At 64.6% G+C, this 22,617-nt stretch overlaps 1 protein-coding gene across 1 annotated transcript in view; it reads right to left on the reverse strand.

The window, feature by feature from the left end:
- Window positions 1-589: 589 nt before the first annotated feature.
- PLCH2 (phospholipase C eta 2) overlaps window positions 590-22,617 on the reverse strand; it is a 33,725-nt gene continuing 11,697 nt past the window's right edge. The window contains exons 3-22 of the mRNA XM_073903631.1: window positions 21,453-21,695; window positions 21,135-21,265; window positions 17,587-17,757; window positions 15,374-15,467; window positions 14,970-15,173; window positions 14,586-14,706; window positions 12,838-13,009; window positions 12,337-12,444; window positions 11,011-11,169; window positions 9,348-9,434; window positions 8,854-8,936; window positions 8,318-8,415; window positions 8,053-8,235; window positions 7,574-7,681; window positions 6,802-6,926; window positions 6,640-6,724; window positions 6,259-6,405; window positions 5,719-5,798; window positions 3,349-3,640; window positions 590-1,828 (exon numbers count right to left, since the gene is read on the reverse strand). Coding sequence (XP_073759732.1) covers window positions 594-1,828; window positions 3,349-3,640; window positions 5,719-5,798; window positions 6,259-6,405; window positions 6,640-6,724; window positions 6,802-6,926; window positions 7,574-7,681; window positions 8,053-8,235; window positions 8,318-8,415; window positions 8,854-8,936; window positions 9,348-9,434; window positions 11,011-11,169; window positions 12,337-12,444; window positions 12,838-13,009; window positions 14,586-14,706; window positions 14,970-15,173; window positions 15,374-15,467; window positions 17,587-17,757; window positions 21,135-21,265; window positions 21,453-21,695 — 3,926 coding nt within the window. The 3' untranslated portion in view covers window positions 590-593. The remainder of the gene's footprint in view (window positions 1,829-3,348; window positions 3,641-5,718; window positions 5,799-6,258; window positions 6,406-6,639; window positions 6,725-6,801; window positions 6,927-7,573; window positions 7,682-8,052; window positions 8,236-8,317; window positions 8,416-8,853; window positions 8,937-9,347; window positions 9,435-11,010; window positions 11,170-12,336; window positions 12,445-12,837; window positions 13,010-14,585; window positions 14,707-14,969; window positions 15,174-15,373; window positions 15,468-17,586; window positions 17,758-21,134; window positions 21,266-21,452; window positions 21,696-22,617) is intronic.

Here is a 22,617-nt window from a genome sequence, read left to right on the forward strand (position 1 = left end):
CTGCCCAGAGTCAAGCTTACGCCCCCCCACACCAGAGTGGGACTGGGAGGCGGGGAGAGAGGGAACAGGGGCTGCGTCTTGGAGGCTGGAGGCCCCCTCCCTGGGGAGCCAGTGCACCGAGCCCTCTGTGGACAGAGGTCACGGTTGTCCTCAGAGGACAGGAACGCCTGGCAGGTGGTCACAAGGGGGAGTGGGTGGGTGCCCCCTCCCCCCAGCAAGCAGGAACCTGTTTATTGGAGTTGTGTCCGCAAGCCTGGAGTCTATAAAGCATCCCACACAGAGCAGGCCTTTGCAGAACAAGCCAGTCGCAGTCGGGCAGGGAACGGGCAGCGCCCCGGGCCGTGCCGGGCACATAACGAGCATCCGGGGAACCGCACACTTAGAGCCTCGCACCCGCACCACCGAAAACCAGGTACGATGGGGAAGGGACCGGGCAGCACTTTAATGTAGAAGCTTTGTCTCTAAAAATTTAAATACCTCTCATATATATCTTAACATGGTAAAAAATCTGCCCAGACCCCGGGCAGGCTCCCTTCCTCCCCGGGGCACGGGTGGGGGGCAGAGGGCACTCAGCGCCAAGGTTGGGGGGTCCCTCAGAGTCTGAGCAGGAGGCCAGTGGCGGCAGAGCCCTTGGCGGGGGCCAGCACATCCCCGCAGCCCCCATGGCCCCCTGAGCAGGCACCCTCGGGGGTGCCCCGCTCCTTCCCTGGGGGAGCCCTTGGGGCCTGCAGCCGCTGCTGCCGCTCCTGGGCCTGCCGGGCCCGGCTGGCAATGGCGCGCACGCGGCTCTGGCTGCGAGAGGAGGAGCGCCGCAGGAAGCTGGGGGGCCCAGGCGCCCCTTCCCCCGCCACAGTCAGGCCCACAGTCAGGCTGGTGGGCGAGGTGATGTCGCCAGCCTGCTGGAAGCCTGTGAGCCAGCGCAGCTGCTCCGTCAGCGCGTCCCGCCGCGCCCCCCGCCCAGCCCGCCCCTCCCCCGCCAGGCCCAGGCTCTGGCCCAGGATCTCCACCCGAGGCGCAAAGTCATCAGCAGTCAGGTCCCCCAGGCTCTTGGACTTGGCAGCCGCAGGGCAGTCCCGGAGGCCCGCCAGAGGGAGGCGGCCCCAGGGCGGCCTAGGGGCCGGGGGCCGCGGCAGAAGGTCTCCCGCTGTGGCGGGCAGCTGGCTGGCAGCCCGCAGGTTGGGGCTGGATTTGCTCTTGGTCACGGCAGGCAGGTCCAGGCGGGCGGCCGTGGCAGAGCAGGGCCGCAGGGGCAGGCGTCCGGCTGGGGCCCCCGGGACACTCTCGCGGCCCAGGCCCCGGCCCGGCAGGGAGAGGTCGATGACCGTGTCGCTGGACGACACGCTTGAGGACGAGGACACGCTGTCGCGTTGGCCCCCTGGGTCCAGCCGCCGCCACAGCCGGTCTCCACCCGCGACGTCTGAGTACACGGAGGGGCAGGGCCCACCCAGGGGCCGCCACCCGCCTGGGCGCTCCGAGGGCACCTGCCCCTCACTCTCCGCCTCCCGGACCGTCTGGCTGCTAGGGGCCCCCTCGCGCGCCCCCCCGGGGCCCCCGCCGTTGTACACCCTGCGTCGGCTTTCCGGGGCTGGCTCCGTGTCCCCTCGGCTCTGGGTCCCGGGCTGGAAGGGCGCGGAAGCTCCCGGAGCTGCCGCTGGGGGGCTCGCCACTTTGGCGCGGGGCCCCGAGGTGCGTGGGGGCCCTCCCGGGGAGGGGCTGGGGGGGGCAGCCGCCAGAGGTGGGGGGCCGGGGCCTGGGGCTGGCTCCTCAGCAATGGTTTCCAGACCACATAGGGAGGAGCCCGTCCTCTGCACGGAGAGGGAGTGGGTATCTGTGGAGAAGAGGGAGAGAACCATGCTGGGCGCGTCCCCCCGTGGACAGTGCTCCCAGGACCCTCAGCGGCCAGGCTCTTCCGTGTGCACACAGCTGCCCCCACCCTGCCCTCCGGCTCTGCTGCGGCTGGGGCGGGGGGGAGCAGACAGTCTGTGCCCACAGGCAGGGTCCACGGGGCCCCCGGACAGGCCGGGGCCGGGGCCGGGGATGGCACAGGGCACACGGGGGCTGGGCCCCATTACCTGGCACTCGGCTGCTCTCAGTCCCTAACTATGGAGGCAGCGTGGGGACAGAAAGGAGAACAGGGTGGTCAGCGTGTGGGTGGGGCTGGCAGGTGGACAGACAAACAGCAAGGCTGGGCGGGGCGCAGGGAGGGATGGGGGTCTGGGGGAGGGAACGGCTCAGCTTTCAGCCCCTCCCCAGGCTGGGGTTCCCTGACAGGGTGCCCTCGGGCTGTTGCCTGTCCCAGCCGCGGCTCGGCTCGGCTCAGGCCACAACGGAGCGCCCAGGGCCGGGGGGGCAGGTGCGATCTGCCCCAGCCCTGCAAACGCTGGGGCCCGGGCACCGGCGGTGGCGTTGGGGGCCGCCTTGCAGTGCCGCACCGACCCACACCAGGCTTCTCGGAGGACTGCAGTGCAGGGCCAGCAGCCAAACACCTGCAGCCCGGCCCTGGGCTGGGGAGGGGGCGGCTGGAAGCTGCCCCCAGGTCTGGGGAAAGGCGTCAGGAGCAGGCAGGGCAGGCCAGCGCGAAGGCCCGACTGGGGCACACACAGCAGCTGGAGTCAGACCTGCTCTCGCTTTTCCGGGCCACTTGGGGGTTTGGGGGGGCCTCTGGGGGCAAGAGGCCTAGGGCTCGGCACCATCAGATGGGGAAGGGGTGCTGCGGCTACCGGGGACCCCCAGGCAAGCCAGCGGGGCAAGGGGAAGGAAGCCAGGATTAGCAGACAGAAACGGCGGTGTGGGACGCAGAAGCGCAGGGGTCACGCCCGGCCCAGGCCATGCCGAGGGGCGGTGAGGGGGCAGCACAGGGCGCCGGCCAGGAGCGTCTGGTCTTACCGGTGGACAGCATGGAGGATTTACTCCTAATCTCCTCCAGCTTTTGAACGAACAAGGCATTCATCTCCCTCTGCAGGGCCCCTGCCTGCCTGTGGGCGCCCTCGGGCCAGCGTGGGACCACCTCGGGGCTGCCCAGGCCGCTGGAGTCCGAGGACACGGAGCTGCCGCCGCCCGGACCCTGCCACCTGGCCCCTCTGTGTCTCCCCGCGCCGGGGCAGGGAGCCCCCAGCGAGTCCGCCAGGGAGCGGGGCTGCTGACTGATGGCCTCGTGCGCGGCTGCGGGCCCCGGGCTGGGCAGCCGCCCCCGCCACAGGCCCTCCACGTCCTCACCAGCGCAGGAGCCCACCACGCACTTCATGCAGGTGGCGGCCATCCTGGCAGGCCCAGGGCCCTCAGGGGCACAAGAGGGCTGCTCCTGGGCCAGACTCCCCTGCGCCGGGCTCTTCCTCACTGGCGCCTTACCTCGGGGGCTGCCGGGCTCCTCAGGGGCTGAGGCCTCCAGAGCGGGACCGGGGCTGGGGGCTGCCACGTCACGGGCCTCCCCCTCGGAGCCTGTGTCTCGCGCGCCCAGGACCAGCTCCGGGAGGGCCTTGCGGCCCGGCTTCTGGCTCTTGGTCGGGGCGCTGGCCGTACGCCGCAGGAGCCGCTGGCTAACAGAAGGCCGGGGCAGGGGCCGCCCAGCAGCATGACTGTCCAGGGAGCCGGGCTTTGGGCCTCTGAGGAACAGGCCTTTTAGGCCCAGAGCCTGCTTGACCTGCAAGAGAAGGAGCCCACATAGCCGGTAGCCAGGCACCGGGGCCAGGGACCTCCCGCCCCGTCCAGGCACACTGTGGCCGGCGGTGACCAGGCTGAGCCTGCTGCAGCCCCAGAGCCAGCTTGGCGAAGGCACCAGCGGGCATGTCAGGCTTGTGCCGCTCACAGCTGCACGTAGGGGAGAGGGTCCCCAGGGTGCCCCTGCCAGGGACAGTAGCTGCCATGGCCTTGGCATAGACCAAGAATGAGCCCGCCTTCCCTGAGCACAGTGGGAGGGTCTGCGGGTCTCAGGACACGGGGGCCCAGTGAGGGCCGCAAGGAGGAGGCCCGGGCTTCTCCAAACAGGGACCTTGAAGTCTGGCTCCTGCGCCCACACATGTACCCCTCGCAGGTCCCCAAAGCCCCCGGCTCTGGCAGAGCAGGCCGGCACAGGGCCCCCAGAGTGGCACTGGCAGGGGGCGAGAGACGAGAGAGAACCCCACGGAAGCAGGCACCACCCCGCTCACGCTCACCCTGCCCTCGGGCGCCACAGGCCGAGGAAGCAAGCAAAGCCGGGCGCAGGCCAGCGGTCTGCTCTCCCATGTCCCTACCCGCCCGCTGCCCCAGTGGTGCTGCCTCTTCTGGGAAGCCTTCCTGGCTGCTTCCAGCCTCACCCTGCTCTCTGCACAGCCATCCTAAGGGCAGAGCCCGTGCTGCCTCGGCCTTCCCTGAACTGCTGCTGGCCTCGGCCTTCCTGCCCGAGGAGAACAGCCGGGGGTCCCCAGAGTGGCCAGCAGGGGCCTGGGGTACCGCTGGGGAGGCCAGGAGCTGCGTCTCCAGAGTGCCGAGGCCAGAGGGTCCTCACATGCAGAGGCCCCAACAACAGCCACGACTCCCCAGGGACACGGGAGCACTCTGGGCAGTGGTGTTCACGGGGCCAGCACTTGAATCGGCTTCCCGATTCAAGATCCCAAATCCAGAGCAATTTGGTCAAAGTTGGCTGCAAAGTCATTTAGAAGAAGGTCCAGGATTCAAGCTCAGAGCGCCTGGTCCCGGGGGCCTCCCCACCCCACAGCAGGTACACACAGAGCCGGGGAGCACACGGAGGGGCGGGGAGGCGCGGAGAGGAAGGGCAAGGGCAGGGAGGGCGACGGGTGCAGGGGTGCCAGCAGCGCTCCGAGCTAGAGGACTGGACACAGAGGAGCGGGGGCACGGGGCAGAGGACAGAGGAGGGACGGAAGGCCGGGAGGGCTGCACGCACAGGGGGCCTCGCCGGAGTCCTGGACCTGCCTCATAAATGCTGCTCTGTGGCTGAACATGGCCCGGGGGATCCCAGAACCACACCACGATCCATGTCACATGAGCGGACAGTCTCCAAAACGCTACCAGGAGTCACGGATGCTAATGGGGACGGCCTGAGCATGCAGGTGGGGGCGGGCGGCTCCGCCACCCCGACGCTGGGGTACCTTCGAGCTCCTAACGGGACTGTCCTTCTAAAAGTAGACTTTGGACATGGGGAAGCCCACTGCAAGACCAAAGAGACAGAGTGACGGCTGTGAGACACCGACAGCCGGGCACGGAGCCCGCGGAGACAGGCAGACGCAGGACAGAGAGACGGCTTGATGGCGGGCAAGAGCCAAGCTGCCTGCGGTGCCGCACCCGGCAGCACCTTGGAGCCGTGGAGGTGGCAGGAGAGAGACAGTCGGCGCCAGGACCACACGGGCCCCCCAAGCACGCCGGACAGACCGCCACGCGCTGGCCCCGCCTGGGCCCGGAGCTCAGAACTGGGGGGATGGAGGAGGACCCCCACCCAAGGACACGGGGGACAGGGGGCAAAGCCAGGCGGACCCCTTCCAGCCGGAGACGGACGGAGAACTGGGGGCCCTGAGACACAGAAGGCGTGAGGAGGCTCAGGAGAGACGGGGAGCGGGGCAGGGGCTGCAGCGGCCGCGGGACACGGACGTCAGGTGCCCCCACCCCCCACTTTGCAGGTGTAGAGACAGGCCCAGTGAGTAACTAGGAGGCCCAACAGCCCTGGCAACATGGCTGGGGTGGGACTGGGGCTGGGGCGAGGCCGGTGGTCCTGCAGGCGGCACTCACCTTACCACTGATATCACTGACGGCCACGTGGACAAAGATGGAGGCCTCTTCCATCCCCTCCAGGTACACGTGCCGATAGCCTGAAATAGCCGGTCACGGCTCACCCTGCCCCACTCTGCTCAAAGGTCCTGAGGCCTTGAATCCAACCCGTGAGGCCCAGTTCTGGGGACTCCTCCTCCAGGAAGCCCGCTGGTATTGCAGGCTCTTCCTCTTCCTGGGGGCCGGGCGGCACACGGCACCTGAGCACCCCTCCCCTCCCCCATCCACAAAGTGCCCTTGGCCTTGTGCCTTCCTCAGCTCGCTCTGTGTCCCTAGACCCACCCATGACAGGAGCCGACCCATAGGAGGAAGGTCAGCCCTGGTGCCCTCAGCTGACCTATAGGGGACACTGGTCTGTGTGTGGGGGGACGGGTCTCTGTGGGGTACGCTGGTCTGGGGTGGAATGCTGGTCTCTATGGTGGATGCCTGCCTGAGCAGGGGACGTTGGTGTCTATTATGGAGGACACCACCCCTCCCCACCCTGCCGGCCCCCCTGCCCACCTGGCATCATGCTGCTGAAGGCCAGTGTCCTCTGGCCAATGAAGTCACGCCCAATGGGGTCATGGTCCCAGACGAGGAAGCGCACCAGGGCGATCTCAGGCATATGCACAGTGAACACCAGGGTCTCCTCCCACACGGGGTTGAATCCTGGAGGCCACCGGAAGGAGGGTCACCTCCCACCCCAGGTCCAGCCTGGAGGCCCCTGGGGCCCACGCCCTCTTCCGGTGCCTGGGCCGAGAGGAGCAGCACCCGGGGACCAGGCTCTGAGCCAGGCTCCCCCGGGGGGGGCGGCAGGCAGGTTGTCCAGGTCACAGGAGTGGCCCCACCCCTCCCTCCCGTGAGGCTGTGGCCAGTGGAGCCTTGTGGGGCCCTGGGCCTCACCATTGTCGTCGACCACACGCGTCTGCTCCTTGCTGCAGTCCACGGGGAGCCCGATGACCTCCACCTCCACGAAGGGGTCAATGATCTGGGGGGAGGGCAGGGGTGGCACCGGGCCTGGCGTGTTGCTCCAGCCCCACCCACCCATGCCAGGGCCCCTCCTACCTCGCCTCGGTCCCCCAGCATTGAATCCCTCGGCTTGGGGAGCTGCTGCCCGCTGATGATCCGGAGCACCAGCTGCTTCTTGAGCTGCCCGGGCAGAGGGTCCTCGGAGTTGGGGTTGAAGACACCTGGGGGGCCAGGGCGCCAGGCTGAGGGGGGCCAGTGGCTGCACAGTGCAGCCCACCACACCCCGTTGACTGGACCGGAGCCCCAGGCCAGGGGCGGGGCGAGGGGAGGCAGGGTTCCAGCTCGGGGGCACCAGAGGTCTGCGTGCTGGCCCCTCTGTGACCGCCCTGCGCTAGGACACCGTCCTCTCCCCTCTCTGCACGCCGCCTCTGGGTGGGGGTCCGGGTGCTGGGCGCCCCAGTGATGGGGCTCTGCAGGCCCGTCATGCGGTAAAGGTGGCAGGAGGGGCGGGGGAGGATTCGGGTGTAAATGGGGGGAACTGCGCACATGGTCTCCAGTGAGAAAACTGGAGGGTCTGGGGAGGGGCTGGGAGGCTCTGGTGCCCGGCCCGGGCCCTCGCTCCAGGGCACCTCGACCTGAGCCCCACGGGCAGTTGCCCCAGACATGTCCTGCTGGGGGGCCGCGTGGGGGGCCAGGCATGGTGAGGGGCTCCCTAGTTCACCCCCTGCCGGCCCCAGGCAGAGTGGGGACCCTTCACCGCACCCCCACCTCTGGCATCCTGGGGGGCCGTGTCCCGGGTGGCCCCCCCCAGGTGACCCTGCGGCAGCTGCCCCCTGCCCGCCCTGCGTCCCAGGCCCCCGGGCCTCACTCTGGCACATGCACTGCGGCTTGAGCACGTAGCCACAGTTCCCGTTGGCACTGAACTTGGCGCGGTTCAGCTGCAGCATCCGCCCCTCCGACTGGTAGTTCAGGGCGACTACGGGGCAGGGTGACCCGGTCAGTGCCCAGCCTGCCTCCCCCTGCCTCCCCTGCTCGGCTGCCCCTGAGTCCGGCACTCTACTACATGAGCCGGCCCCAGGCTCACGGTGGTGCACGACCAGGGCCAGCGTCCCCCCGGGATGCCCCTGGAGCCCCACACAGCCAGCCCCCTGCCTCCCCTAGGAGCACGTGGGCCGATGCGCCTCTGTCTTTTGCACCGTGTCCCGGGGCCTCAAGGACCCCACCCCAGTGCCAGCCCGGTGACACTGGTGGGATGCAGTGGAGGCTCTCCAAAGCCACTGGCCGGGGAGCCAAGCCCAGCCTCCTCGGAGCGCTGGGCCCCCCGTTCACGGTCCCAGCGACATGCACCCATCTGGCAGCCCGCGTTCCAGAAGGGCTGCGGGTTGTAGTTGCTGGAGTCCACGCGGTAGGAGGAGGGGTAGATGCGGGAGAGCTGGTGCTGGTTGAAGCGGAGGTACTGGGCCGGCTTCTGCTGCAGGATCTGCTGGGCCCTGGTCTCACTGAAGGACGACACCTGCCAGCTGGACGCCACTGGGGGGAAGGGGCGGCTCAGAGGCACGCCCAGGCCACGGCCCGGCCCTCCCACACGCCACCGGGGCCCTCGTCCCCTCACCCTCCGCCTCCACGTCGTGCATGCCCACAGACTTGGTGTACTTCACCAGGTCCGAGAGGGCGCGGGACAGCTTCATGGTCTTCTTCTGCCGGCTCGCCCTGCAGGGAGCGTGGGCAACAGCGGTCAGGACCCCAGGGTGGGCGCCCCTCCTGACTCAGGCCAGCCTGGGCTCCACGGTTTGCGAGCCGGGCCCGCTGATTCATGCAGAACATCCCCCTGACGTCCACTACGCCCTGCTGCCGGTGCCGGGACGTGCAGTGGACACTGAGGAAGGACACGGGGGCGGGGCAGGCACTGGCGCCGAGCCCACCCAAGAACACGTCTCCAACCGCGACGGGCACTAGGAGCCGGCACAGGGGCCCGTGCTGGCCAGTCCGGCCCCGAGACCCTGAGGTCCACACCCTGGGCTCCCCCCCCCCCACCACGCGGTCACGGGGCCACCGTGGGGCCTGCGCATCCAACACTAGCTGTTGCAGGGACACGGGCACTTCCTGCCGCCACTCTAGTCAGGGTCCAGGCTGGGGCAGGGCACTGACCCTCGGCTCTGGCTGCCTTGGGAGTCCAGGTCCTCATCCCCCTCCTCCATGCTGGCTGCTTTCTTTAGCTTGCTGCTCTTTTTCTGTGCGGAAGGAGAGCGGAGTCAGGCCCCACGGAGCCCCTGGCTCAGCTGAGTCACCTGCACTGGCCGGCAGGGCGAAGGAGGCAGGCCTGCCATCCGGGGGTCCTGGTTCCCAGGCTGCCGGGCTGGGCCTGCCGGTCCTCTGCAGTGTGCTGGTCGGCCTTGGCCCCGAGTGACCCGGGGGCGTTGGCCGGTGTGGGCCAGGGGAGGGCCATCGAGACCCCTACCCTGTGCAGCCCCAGTCAGACGCGGTAGCTAGGAGTCCAGAGGGGGATTCCGGGAGGCAGGCCCGGGGCCCTGGGAGCTGGAGGGGACGCCCCGGCTGGCCGGCCCAGGGACAGTTGGGCAAGCGGGAAGACGGAGCATGGTGGGCTCCGGCAGGGTGCCCCCCGCCTGGGAGCCCCGCCAGACCTTGAGCTTGGAGAAGCCGCTCATAAGGATGCGATTGTTCCGTCGGCTGGCCCCGGCGTCCTCCCCGGACTGCACGTCCTCCTCAGCCTGGGGGAGAGGGAGACAGAGGTGACGGCGGGGGGCGGGACCTGGCCTCAGTCCCAGGGGCTCCAGGCACCCCTCCCGCAAGGAGCTCGGAGGCAGCAGGGGCAGGTGGGGCCCGTGGAGACACATTCCTCAGCCCTCCCTGGGTTCTCAGTGGCAGCGGCCAGGGAGCAGGGGTCTGAGAGGGAGCCCCTCGAGATGTGTTGCTTTAAGCCCATTAAGGCCCCAGTTCTGAATTTTTTTCCCCGCAGTGGGTGAGTGTATGATAAACGCCGTTTGTGTGTCTGCAAGGTTCCTCGGCCGTGCGTGCTTCTGTAAGGCCCGTACAAGCTCCCTGCGGCTCTGGGGTCCGGCCCCGCTTCTTGGGGAGCCAAATGCGGGTCTGCGCCCCCGAAGCTGCCCTTGTTCGCGTCAGGGCTACCGTGAGCCTTCCTGGCCGCTACTTAGGGGATTCCTTCCCCGCCCTGCCAAAGGGGGCTCCCCAGGCCCCGTCCACACACACCCGTGGGCGCACCCCTGCACGTCCACACCTCCCCGCCAACCCCGGCCCAGCCTGGACTGCCAGGCTTGCAGCCTGGACCCTGGAGCTCAAGCTGGGCCCCACTGTGCCCAACAGGGGGACACATGATGGTCAGCTCTGCAGCTCCGGTGTCCGCCCTGGGGCCGCTCTGCTCACACCTTGCTAGTCAGCACAGAAGGAGCCGGCCCGAAGCCTGAGGCCCAGGTCAGCAGCAACAGGGGTGCTCAGCATCAGCTACAGTCCAATTGCTCTCAGAAGTGTTTCTCTTTCTCTTCCCCAGCCCAGCAACACCGCCCCGTCTCCCTCCTAGTTTATTGATGGTTCCACGGCACACTGGCAGAGGCGCTGGGAGCCGTGTGCGTGGTGTGTCTGGAGCCAGTCGGGGCCGACACGCTTCGCAGCTCTGTAAACACCGCCCGAAACGCCGCGCACCCTGGAGAAGCAGCGGCAGCCTCAGCCAGAATCTGCTGCCGCCCCCCCCCAACGCCCACACACCCAAGCTTGGCAGGGGTTACAGCACGGACCCGAGCTCCGACCACCCTCAAGGAGACTGTGGGCAGCGGAGGGCTGCACTGGGCCACTCCTGTCCCGCCCCCACAGCCTGGTGACCCTAGAGAGCTCCGCAGGGTGGGGTGGGGCAGGCAGGACAGCAGGCGGAGGAGCACCCATGCCCTGGACAGAGCACAGGGGGCAGGGCCCGGCCCAGCCGGCCCCCTCTGTTCAAGCAGGTCCCGTCCTGGCCCCTCTGGATGTCGGGCAGGGGGGTGCTGGGTCCCTCCCAGGTTCAAGCGGCCGTTGTCTGTGTCCCCAAGCTCCCGGGTGCATGCCCAGATATCGCTTGGTCAAGGGAAAGCAGGGACTTCACATCGTGTCCACCACACTGGACATACTGCCACCTGCTCACACGCCAGAGCTGTAGGGCCTCTGTGTCCTCCCCACCCAGAAATCCGGGGACGGGTTTGGTGGGGGGGGGTTATGTATGAACAGGTGTGCACAGACCGGATGTTCCAGGCCCTTCCCTCAGCCGCAGGCTGACCGCAAAGGCTGCAGGGCTCTCACCTTTTTGCCCTCTGCCTTGTGCCCAAGCTTTCCAGACGGGGGCAGCGCGGACACGGTGAAGTCGTCTGGGTCCTCACAGTCCCGGATCTTTGACTCCTTCATTAGGGAATCCAGTTTCTTCTTGGCGATGTTTGCCACACGTTTCCGATTGGTGGCGACCTGCCAGAGCCGGACGGCCACCCCGTGCCATCAGCCCCCAGCCCTGTGGCAGCAGCGGTGATGGCCCCCAAGTTCCCTGCTGGAGCTGGGGAGCCAGAACCCCATCCTGGCTTCTCACCGCCGGCCCCAGCCGCACGCTCACTGCCACATGGCGTGTTGTTTTATCCTCACACCACCCCACCGCAGGGCCATACCGCAGGCATGTGATTTGCCCCAGAGCCACAGTGACCAGCAGGCCCTGAACCAAGGCCTCTCTGATTTTAACACCTGCATCTTTTAGCTGCACAATGCTGCCCACAGAAACTCAGCAGACGGCTTGCCACGCTTCCAGCCAGTGGGCTTTGGGGAAGGGGCTCAGGGTACCCGGTGGCCACTTTGGGCTCCAGGAGCCCTAAGCAGCTGGGGATCTGGGATCCCTCCACTGGCTACCAGACACCTCAAGGAGATGGGCGGGGGTGGGGACAGACGGCCTGGCTGGCCAGCACCGGGGGCTGGGCAGTTCTCCCTGCCCGGAGCAGCCCCCCCTTGCAGCCCTGACACACGAGGACCCCCTCTGGGGCAGGGCCTGGGCCCTGGGGCATCCGGGTGTCCCAGGGCCCAGGTTGGAATAATGCCAGTTAGACATCAGACAACACGGGTTTACGGTCACCTAGGGCCAGAGAAATATGCAGGCACATCCAAAGCAGAAAGAATTCTGCTGCTTCAGGGCTTTCTAAAACAATTAGCTAACGTGGTTGGGAATGCTCCTGCACAATTATTTTCCCATTTGATGGCCCCTCCGGGAGAAATAATGCCTTCCTACCTCACAGCAGCAGCTTAGAACAGTGCCCAGAGGAGAGAAGAAGCTAATTACAGAGTTGCCCCAGCCCCACTATGCCAAGCCCATTTTCACTCCTCAGCCTCCCTGTGTGACCCCCCAGCCCCAGAGCCTCTGGATGAAAAGGTGGAAGCCCACTAGCTGGGCGCTCAGGGGCCGAGTCTTGTGTGAAGGGGCAGATAGGGAAGGGCCCGCACTGGCTGAGCATGCGCCCAGCTGTGTAGACACTGGGCAAAGCACCCTCGCATCTGCCCAAGCACCCTCTCCCCACCACCTGAGCCAGCTATGAGCCTGCTGTTCAGGGCTACAGCTCCCCCCGCCCCAGAGAGGGCCTCCCAGCCCCTACTCACATCCCCGTTAAGAAGTTTGCAGTCCTCATCGATCTCGTCTGCACTGTCTTCATCAGACACCTCGCCTTCCTCGGCATCCTCACTGATGTTGGCAGGAAGCTTCTTGCCCTGGGGGGAGGCAGTGGGCCATGAGAGGGGTCCTGCAGGAAGTACTGGGAGGCCAGTACCCATACGAGAAGCAGCAAAGGGAAGGAGCCTTTCTCAAGCTTGCTTGTGGACCTCAGGCCATGGGGTAGAGGCCAGCCCAGCACTTCCTTGCTGCAGCAGCATGGGAGGGAAATGCTGGATTGTGTACACGGAGGTCCTTAGATTGAGTGGCCACCATGGAGGGAGACTGAGGGCAGGTCAGGGTTAGGGCCTACCCTGACTCCTCAAATCTGCCACAGATGGTGTGGAGCGCCATATTATCTAGAGCAGGGCAATTGCCCCTCACCTGGCCACAGATCAGAGGTCAGAGGCCCAGCAGGATGCTGGCCCTAGCAGGGTCAGGCAGGTGCTCACCTTCACCAGAATCTTGCCCTTGAGCATCTGCGGAGAGGGAAGCATGGTGGCATCCTCACTGCTTACTGATGACAAGTCCAGTTTATCCCCAAGGATATCAGTCAGATACTGCGCCATCTTTTTCTGTTGGATGACACTGCAGTGGTTCTCAATGGACAGGATCACTGGGTACCTGTGGCCCCAAGGTGGAAGGAGCAGAGTGAAGCCAGGGGAGGGCAAGGCCCCACCTGTGTAAAACCTCAAGTCACCTGCACCAGTGAATGAAAAGATATCTTTACCAACAACCAGAATAGATGGAACTGCCAGCCACTCTGGGAGGGGGTCCATCAATGGCTTTGAAAAGCAACTGAGTGGGTGGGAAAGGAGCTGGGAGATTTTAGGGACAGATAAAGAAGGCATACAATCCATATCCCAATAAGAAAAAACAAAGGCAATTAGAAACTCCAGGAAAACAAGAGGAAATATTCAAGCAAGTCATCAAGTCATGGTTTAAAAATGATGTGGACTCAACTGAGGTGCAACGTGGAGCAATGAATAGACTGAGAAAGATAATCTCATTGACCTAGATACTGGAGACACCGTCCTCTGAATGGCTCTGGGGTCCCAACATTGGCCCCATAAGAAAGGAGACATAAGGTGGGCACATACCATCTGGTAGAACATTGTTATTACCTATGTAGTGCAGAATAGGGAGTATAACATAGGGATTTTCATTATATGCTCTTCAGTTGTTTGATTTGTTTTTTAACCAAGTGCACATTTTACTTGGATTTTTGCCCAAAGGTAACATGATCTTTTTAGAAAACGTAAGTGACCCAGACATAGAGGGCATGAATCAAAGCAAGAGATGGGCAAGTCCTGTGACGTGGAAAGGGCAGACAGGACTTAACTTGGGGCAAAAGTATTCATCTCCCCATTTCTCAGGCAAGAGACTGAAGCCTAAAGCCCAAGGCCCTCGGGAAGAACCTTATGCCTGCAAAGATTATGCTGACACACATAAGGGGCAAGCCCTGTGCTGACACATTAGCAGGTCCCTGGGTCCTCTGCAGCTACAGACACCTGTCTGTCCAAGCTCCCCTGCCCTGAGATGCCCCTCTCACCTGCAATTCTGGGGCCCAGGCTGCCAATCCTCACTCCCACTCCCTTCTGGCAGCCCAAGACAGAGCTTGGGCAAGCTCTTCCGGGAGGGGCCCCTCTAGTCTCTATTTCCGAAATCAATCTTGCGTCTCCTCCCCTCCCTCATTAAATTAGTTCTTTCCTTGCCTGTGAGCCTTGTTCAGCCACGACTTGAAGGTGACTGTAAGTGTGGGGAGGCGGTCTTCTATTTCCAGAAACTAAATTGGATTTTGCTCACCAGTGTTTGTAGCTACAGCTGAGTGACAGCAAATGGAGTTTGGACATCGAGAGCTTCTGGGGGGTAATTAGTACTAGAGCTACCGCTGTTGCAGGCGGCCGGCACCAGGGGCTGCCAAGTGTGTGTGGGCAGGGGCTGCTGGCACAGGTACCCCACCAGCCATGGCTCGTCCGCTATCAGCTCCCGCACCCACCGCCTTCCCTCTCCCCAGACCTGCGGCTCCACTCCCTTCCCTGACCCTCAGCCTCAACAAGAGACCCCAAAATCAACCCCTTGGCCTCTGCAAACGCGCCTCCTGAAAAAGGATGTGGGGGAGGGGCAGGAAGAGCCATTTGAGCCCCTCCCCCACCCACCCACCTGCGTAGTGCCTCCCTCCCCAGTCCCAGCCACTCACTCATTCTTGACAAAAGCGTATTTGTTGATGGTTTCGATGACATCTTTGAAGAGGATCTTGGAGGTCAGAGTATAGCCATGGTGCACAATGGGCTCCCCGTCAGGCCCGTCCCAGCAGTCCACTGTGGGCAGGCAGGCCTCAGTCAGCCACAGGAGTCTGGCTGCCCATGCCCAGAGACCCACAGCTCGTGGGCTGACCGCAGGGGTCCTCCTGCCCAGCAGTTAACAGCAGGAGGAGCCTGTCACAGCCCCTGCCTGGGAGGAGGGCACACACCCTGCCCAGAGACGCCACAGCGATGTCCCCGAGAGGAGCCACCGGTCCGCAGCTCAGGCCCGGGGCCCCAAGTCCGAGGGGATGTGGTGTCCTAGAGCCCCCACCACGTACCCTCCACGCAACGGCAGCCAGCTTGCAGAACCCAGGCGTACATGTCTACCCGAGACTGGGACATGAGCTGGTCGCCCATGAGGTAGGTGTTGTGGGACGAGGTGATAAAGTAGTGGCTCAGTGGCCGTGTCATGTCCTGGTGCACACCATGGTGCTCCGGGTTGAAGATGTCGCCAGCAGGACTCCGAGTATAGTTGGTGAAGCCTGTGTGGGGAGCACGGTGGGTGCTTAGCCCCCACACGCCGGCCCCATCACAAGGCTCATCTCAGTACCACCCATCTCCGCACCATGTGGAACAGGAAGCTGCCCGCTCAGGCCACCTGTCCAGGCCCACAGGTTGCCCGCCAGCACCCCCCCCCATTGGCCTGCCAGGACAGCTGGACCGCAGTGACGCCCCCACTCACCATCAATGCCCAGCACCCCCTTACTCTTGTTTTCTGGGCAGGGCTCAAACTGCTTGATGATGTCCCGGCAGCTCTCAAGGGTCACACCCGCCATCTAGGCCAGAGCAAGGGCTTAAGCCCAGGCTAGCCCGTCACTGGCCTGGGCTAGCCTCAGGCAGCAGGTCCTCCTCCACCACCACCACCACTGCCTCCCACCCAGCCTCTGTTGGTCACATCAAGACTAACCACGGCGGGGGGAGGCTCAGGCCCCTGCAGTGTGCTTCCCAGACTGGGGGACACGCTGGCCACCCCCAGTGTCACAAGACTCAGGCTCGGTGGCCAGAGGACTACTGGTGGATCACATGGCTTTGGAAGACCTGTCACCAACTGTGGATCCTTGAAGCAGGGGAAGGGTCTTGGGCTCCATCGGCTGGGCCACCAGCTCCCTCATCCCCACTGTGTTAGGGGTCTCAAGAGCTATGGGCCGGGGCAATCCTGGCAGGGAGCCCTGTGTGTACAGGGGTGCAGGAGAACCAGGACCCAGTCCCACCTTGGAGAAACCCAGGGGCCTCTTCTCCCTCCCTCTCCCTGCTTGCTCCCCACATCTATCACAGGAAAGCTGCACAACAAAGCTGAACCCAAGGTGGCCCTGCACATCAATGGCCCCAAGCACAAGAGGCGGAGGGATCTCCCAGGGCCCTGGGGTGCAGCTCAGGCCAGGAACCCCAGTTCCCAGAGGCAGGCCCACCAGCAGGGCTTCTAGCAAGTCCTGAGGAATGCGGGGTGGGGGATGTGTAACCAGTGATAGAGGGGAAAGGGGGGCAAATGGGGTCAGCTCAGAGCAGCTGTGGACCTCAGGAGGTCAAGTCCAAGGGCCTGGGTCAGGGCTCAAACCCCAGATATAGGGAGAGTTCTGGAAAGCTTAGGGCAAAGGGCAGGGAATAATGAGTCGGTACTGCCCATCCCAGACAGGACCACTTTCCCACCCTCCACCCCTACGTATACCAGCAACCGCAACAGAGAACCCACAGCCTCCCTCCAGCGCTGCCCACAGTGGCTGGGCTGGGAGGGATTCGCCCTGAACATCAGGATCCCGCCAGGCTGGAGGCAGCCTCTCCCGTCTGGATCCCAGTCCTCCCGCCAGCAGGACTGCCTCGAGGACAGAACCCCAGCCAACTGTGTGAGTGGGGGAGGTGTTCTAGAACAGCCCCAGGGGCAGCCCTCTGTCATGCCCTGGGCTTGAGGCAGACTCGTAGGGCAGAGTGGGGCAGGGTGCCAGCCCAGGACAGCAGTGATGGGAGCTCGTGGGCAAATGCCACGTAGACCCAGCCTGGGTCTCTCAGCTGCTCCTGCTGATCCAGCCACCCAGCCTCAAGGCTGACCGCCCCTCCCATTCTCTGCCCAAACCCGGGTCTCTGAGGGTTCCAGGAAGTTACAAGTCTGGAAGCTGGTCCTCATGGTTGCCTCCCACCAGCCCTAAGGGTGGGAACCACATGCTGTCTGGGCCCCACCACAGGAGCGCTCTTTCCTCAGGGGACACTGGCCTTCCCCTCTCCTGCTACAGATTTCCAGCCTCCTACCCACCACAGAAAGCAACACCCAGCCCCTGCCCAGGCCAAGGTTGAGGGGTCCACATCCCTGAGCCTCTGGACGCTGGGCCCCCAGTCTGCAGGGCAAAGCCCAGGGAGCACTTGACGTCTTAGGATGGACAGGAGGGGCTAGAGTCAAGACAAATGGGTAGGCATGCCCCTCTGGCACCCAGGGGCATCCAGGCATCTGCTGGACAAATGGGCGAATGGCGGTGGCAGTGGTGGGCCTGGAGCTCAGCGGTACGAGCTGGCCCAACCCGTGGCGGGAACAGGTGGGAAGGCTGGGATGTGGCATCCCCATTCTATGAGGTGCTCCACACTAAAGGTGCTGTGGTCAAGCGCAGGCTCCCTTCAGGAAGCTCGGGGTGTCTGTGGTCAGGGCTGAGATGCTCAGAGGCCCACAGAGGAGAAACCACAGAACTTTCCTACCTGCTCAGGGCCTCCATGGGACACACCCCGAAATACGCTGGCATGGCCCATGATGGGAACCAAAGCAGGTCCACTGATAGAACCCTGAAGACCGGGCTGTGGCCCATCCTTCCACACTGAAGGGTTCTCAGCCACACTGAACCGGTTCAAGGGCTCTGGGAGCCCAAGGTGAGGCCACGTAGGCTAGAACCCTGCTCCCACTGCCCGTGCCCTCACCTTCTGCTCCACCTCCAGGAAGCGCTGCAGGTCAGCGGCATCCAGGTGGTCCTTGTGGTCGCTGTAGGTCAGCATGAGCAGGTAGAGGTCCCGGCGGGTGGACATCATCTTATAGAAGGCACAGAACTCCTCAAAGCCCAGCGTCCCCTGGTGGTCATCTGTGTCTGCTTCCTACAAGCCAAAACCTCTGTGACCCCTAGTGTCCCACTCTGATAGCTCCCTGGGGTGCCTGCCCCAGTGAATTCGCTGGGCTCCCCCTCTGACTCTCCCACCAAGAAGCCACTGAGTGACCCTTTAACACAGATCTCACTTCCCCTACCCTAGTCCCAGGCTTTCAAGGTCAACTTACACCTAAACCTGGCACAGTCGCCCCACACTGAGAACCAACACCCCACACTGGAATCAGAACTCCACTCTGGGGGTCAATGTCCCATGCGAATCAACACCCCACCCTTGGAACCAATACCTTATAGTGGGAGCCAACACCCTACCTTGGGAGCCAACACCCCATCTGGGGGCCAATACTCCATCCTGGAGTCAACACCTCACATTAAAGCCAACACCTCACCTTGGGGGTCAACACCTCACTGTGGGAGCTAACATCCTATACTGGGAGCTAACACCCCACTCTGGAGTTAATGCCCAGCCTGGGCTATGAGCCTGTAATTACACTTGGCTGCCCATTGGTTAGAAAAGTTCAAGGCCCCAGGGTACAGAGTGCCCTGGCTTCAGTCTCCACAACAGAGAGAGAGAGAGGACCTGGCCACTGTCTTTCTCTTGCAGACAGGGCAGCTCACACAACATCAGCAGGAACCCGTTGGGACCCCAGTGCGACCAGACTCCTTCATGAACCCACCACTCAGGGAACATCTACTGAAGTGTCAGACCCTGGGAACACCAAACAGCAAGGCCAGGGACAGACCCAGAGGACAAGGGACCCAGCAACTGCAGGCCGGGCTGCCCAGAGGAGCCTGAGGTGTCCTGGGGCCGTGGCAATCCCTGGGAATGGGCCAGAAAAGCCCCACAGGAGATGCTGTTCCAGACCCCGAGTGGTCTGGGCTCGTGGGCTAGGTTGGGGGTGAGCAGGACCTGCCTGGAGGTTGGACGGCACAGCAGGAATGGACATCAGATCAGCACCATGGACAGCAGTACTCCCTGCTCTGTGCGCCATGTGGATCGTCTTTCCTCATGTGCTGACACAATCTGGGGTGACTAGGGGCTAGGTGCCAGGTCCCTGAGGCCTCCTCTGAACCAGGAGCATCACCAGGGAACCAGGTGACCACAGACACCCCCATGTCCCTGTGCCCAGTGAGAGAACTGCTCTGGGAAGGCTGACCTCTACCATCTGCTCCTAGCTTGGCACTGCGATGGGTACCCAGCAAGGCCCCCGAGCCTCACTCCAGGACCCCAGCATCTGTGCCAAGGCGGGGACAGGACCAGAGCCACATGTGCTGGGGCCCAGAAGACACCAGACAAAGACCACTTGTGTCTGGAGCTCGGTTTGAGGGCAGCCCTGGGTCTGAGAGCTGGCAGGACAGGGCAGGCGGGCAGCCCTCCCCAGGGCGTGGCTGGAGCTGGGCGGAGATGCCCATTGCATTGAGTGTCCAGCCCACGGGGTGATTTGGCCTCCCACCCAGTTCTGTGCGGGGCGGTACAGCCAGGAGTCCAGGCTGGGGTGGCTGCCTGGTCTCCATTCAGCTGCCAGCCCTCGGGGCGGATGAAAACATTTTATGAGGATGAGCCCCAAAAGCACAGCCCCAGAAGTGCCTCCTGAAGCAATCCGTTGGCCGCTCTTTGTGCAGACAGTGACTGCGGCCCGTGAAGGCACCCTCAGGTTGGAGCCACTCTGCTGGGTGTCCGAGGGCCATGCTGGGCCTAGCCTGCTCTCCGCTGTTATCTCAGACTTCATGAAACTATGTTCAAGGCACTCTTTACCCCCACAGATCTCGCCTTCGATCAGGCACTTCCAGGTGCTGGAAACAATCTTGAGATTTCTCGGCAACAAAATTGACCCTGATGATCAGAGCTGCTCTGCCTGGCGGGGAGTCAGCCTTCCTTCCCTGGGCTTCAGAGCGCTGGGAGGGTGGGACATGGGGATGGCCGGGGAGGCCCAGGCACTCAGGGTCTACCGTGGACACGGCTGCTTGGGTCTGGGGTCCACAGCTCTAGGCCAGCATCGACCCCCCACCCCTGCTGCTCACTTCCCTCCAGAGCCAGCCCAGAGCCCACCCCCTGCAGGCCCCAGGCTGCACGGTCTCCCCACTGCTCCGGGCTGCCTCAAGAGGATCTGGTCAGAGCCGGGACTCAGCCAAGCCAGGGGTGGGTCACAGGGCTCCGTGGGGAGCCCCTGTGCCCGAAGACTGCATGAGAGGCCCAGTGTCCCTACAGGAGCAGGTGGGCATGGGCTCCCCAGGGCTCCCAGCATGGAAGATGCACCCAGCACGGGTGCATCTCCAAGCCAGGACTTTGCACTGGACCATCAGGCCCTGGGAGCCTGCGTGCACTCGTGCCCCATTCTCTGAGGGTATGCTCCTCTCTTCCCAGCTCAGAGGCCAGGCTGGACCCCAAGTTCTAAGCCAGCCTGTGGCCTGGCCCCTGCAGCTTCACCATTCTGGAAGAACCTCTTGCCCCTGAGCTGTCCTCGGAGGTAGGGTCGGCAGGGTACAGGTGGGGGGCTGATCTGCAGGCCTGAGCCATCTGCACTCCTCACTGCCCAGGCAGGCTCTGTCTCCCTGGGGGCCTCCAGCAGGGGCCCTGTGAGCCCCCCAGTCCTTGGCCAGCAGCCCAAGGGCAGCCCACTCGCCCCTTCATTCACGCACAGACCCCTGTGCCCTGAGCTGCAGGTTCCCCTGCTGTAGCCAGTGTGTCAGCACCTGTCTGTGCACAGTTCAGGTGAAGCCCCCGGGGCCTGGGGGAGCAGTGGACTGTGTGTGTGTGTGCACGCGAGAGAGCAAAGGTGAGGGAGCGAGGGAGCGAGGGAGTGAGGGAGAGTCATCTTTCCCGGCTGCGGCCTAGGAGCTGGGTTTGCCTGCCCATCAACCCCGCAAAGCAGGATGCACCGAGGCCACCTTTTCTCCCCACCACCCCAGCAGGGGTTCCGGAAGGAGAGAAACTAATTACGGACAATAAAGCCTGCCTCTCCGATGACAGACGCATTTTCATAACTCCTAACACCAGGCTGGCTGGAACCGGGAGGCTGCGTGGGGCGGGGCTCCAGAACGGCTGCCTGCAGGACGGGCCAGTGGCCAGGCAGTCGGGGGAGGACGAGGTAAGGGACTGCAGCCTGTTTTGGGCGGCTTCCCTCAGTGACCTGACACCTGCCCTGAGTGCCTAGCCCACCAGCGCTGGGAGGGCTCCCAGGAGCTGCTGCTGCCGCGCCCCACATTTAAGCAACCAGCCCTGGGCCAATGCAGGGTGCTGCGCGAGCTGCCCCCCACCCTACTGCAGGCCCCGCCGGGACTTCCTGCCGCCGCAGCGGGACTGCCCCCCTGCAGACACACCTGCGGCCCCGCAGCCTGTGCTCAGGGTGCCACCTGCGCCCCCCTTACCTTGAACATCTGCTTCACCCTCTGCCGGGGCAGGTTCACATTCAGCTTGTGCAGCAGCTGCAGGACCTCGCCGATGCTCAGGCTCCCATCCCCGTTCTTGTCAGCCTCGTCAAACGTCTGCTTCAGCCACTTTAGGGCCGAGTTAGGGACCAACACGGGTCCAGCAGGGCCAGCCGCACCCAGCCATTCCCCGCCACGGACAGGGAGGAGTGGAGGACCCCAGCCCAAGCACCCCTTCCCTGCTCCCCTTCCCCAGATGTGTGACCCGCCAGGTGGATAGTTCGCCCCTGAGGTCTGCCCCCCAAGACCAAGGATATTGGTCCCTCGTGCGCTGGCGGCGGGCCAGGCTGTCCTCGTCGCTGATGCCCGCCATGAGGTAGCGCAGGCCCGTGACCCAGGTGCGCGCCTCGTCCCCGCTGGGCGAGACCAGGTCCAGCGACTCTCGGTGGCTGCCATGGTAGATGCTGAAGCAGCAGTTGGGGTCGAAAATGCCATCGGGGTAGCGCTGGAAGATCTCGGACTGCCGCCCTTCGCTCACCTCCTGGATGGAGTCGATGGAGACTGCGGGGGCCAGGGCCCCGGTCACAGCCCGCCCCAGGCCCCCCAGGGACCCCACCCACTGCAGCAGCTCAGCACAAAGGGACAGGAGAGGCGAGGCTGGGAGGAGCGGGGGAAGGGGTATTTCAAGGGACCCTCAAAAGTACAAACGTGCTCAGGCTGGGGAGCCCACCCCCCGCTCTGCTCTGACCCTGAGGTCTGCTCCTCACTTCCTTTGGGTGTGAAAAGGCTCACACACTCTCCCAGAGGGAGGGGGCGGCTCCCCCTCATTAGCAATCCCAGGTACGTGGCGCCTGTACCGAGCCCGCGGGGGCTGCAGAGCGGGGGAGCCCAGACAAGCCCCGGCCGGCTCGCGTCCCCACTCTGATGTCGGCCTGATCCTGGGCTGCCTCCCTAGTGAGCTCTGGCCTCAGCAGGTGGTGGGGCCAGGGGTGCCGCAGGGTCCAGCTCCGTGTGCACCAGCCCAGGTTCCACCAAGGATTTCATTACTGGACGCAGCGCCCGGAGCGCCACAGAGCCTCCGTTCAAAATCTGAATTACGCCCAGTCGATGAGCTCAGGAAGGTGTCTTTAGGGTCTGTTCCCACACATGTGGCAGGGACTCTCACGACGTGCAGGGCACAGGTAGCCAGCGTCCCCTCTGGGGGCCAGGCGCCCGGGGCTGGGCCCCCAGCACTGCAGCCTCCATCCAGCTCGGACCGCCTCCCGTTACCGCCGGCCCACCTCCTGCTGCTCAGCCCCGCGGGCTCTGTGCCCTTCTGGGGGTCATCCTATCCAGGGCAAAGACGGTGGGGCTGTCCCACCTGTGCAGTGAGGGCTGGGCTCACCCCTCTGTCCTCTGCTCCCACCCCTGAGCTCCCAGGCATGCAGCCCACCTACCTGGGGAGGGAGGCTGCCCACCTACCCTTCTCCAGCTCCCTGGGTGC

The sequence above is a fragment of the Callorhinus ursinus genome, unplaced genomic scaffold (genome assembly GCF_003265705.2).
Source record: "Callorhinus ursinus isolate GAN/ISIS: 27379988/994484 unplaced genomic scaffold, GSC_fseal_2.0 scaffold18, whole genome shotgun sequence".
Lineage (NCBI taxonomy): Eukaryota > Metazoa > Chordata > Mammalia > Carnivora > Otariidae > Callorhinus > Callorhinus ursinus.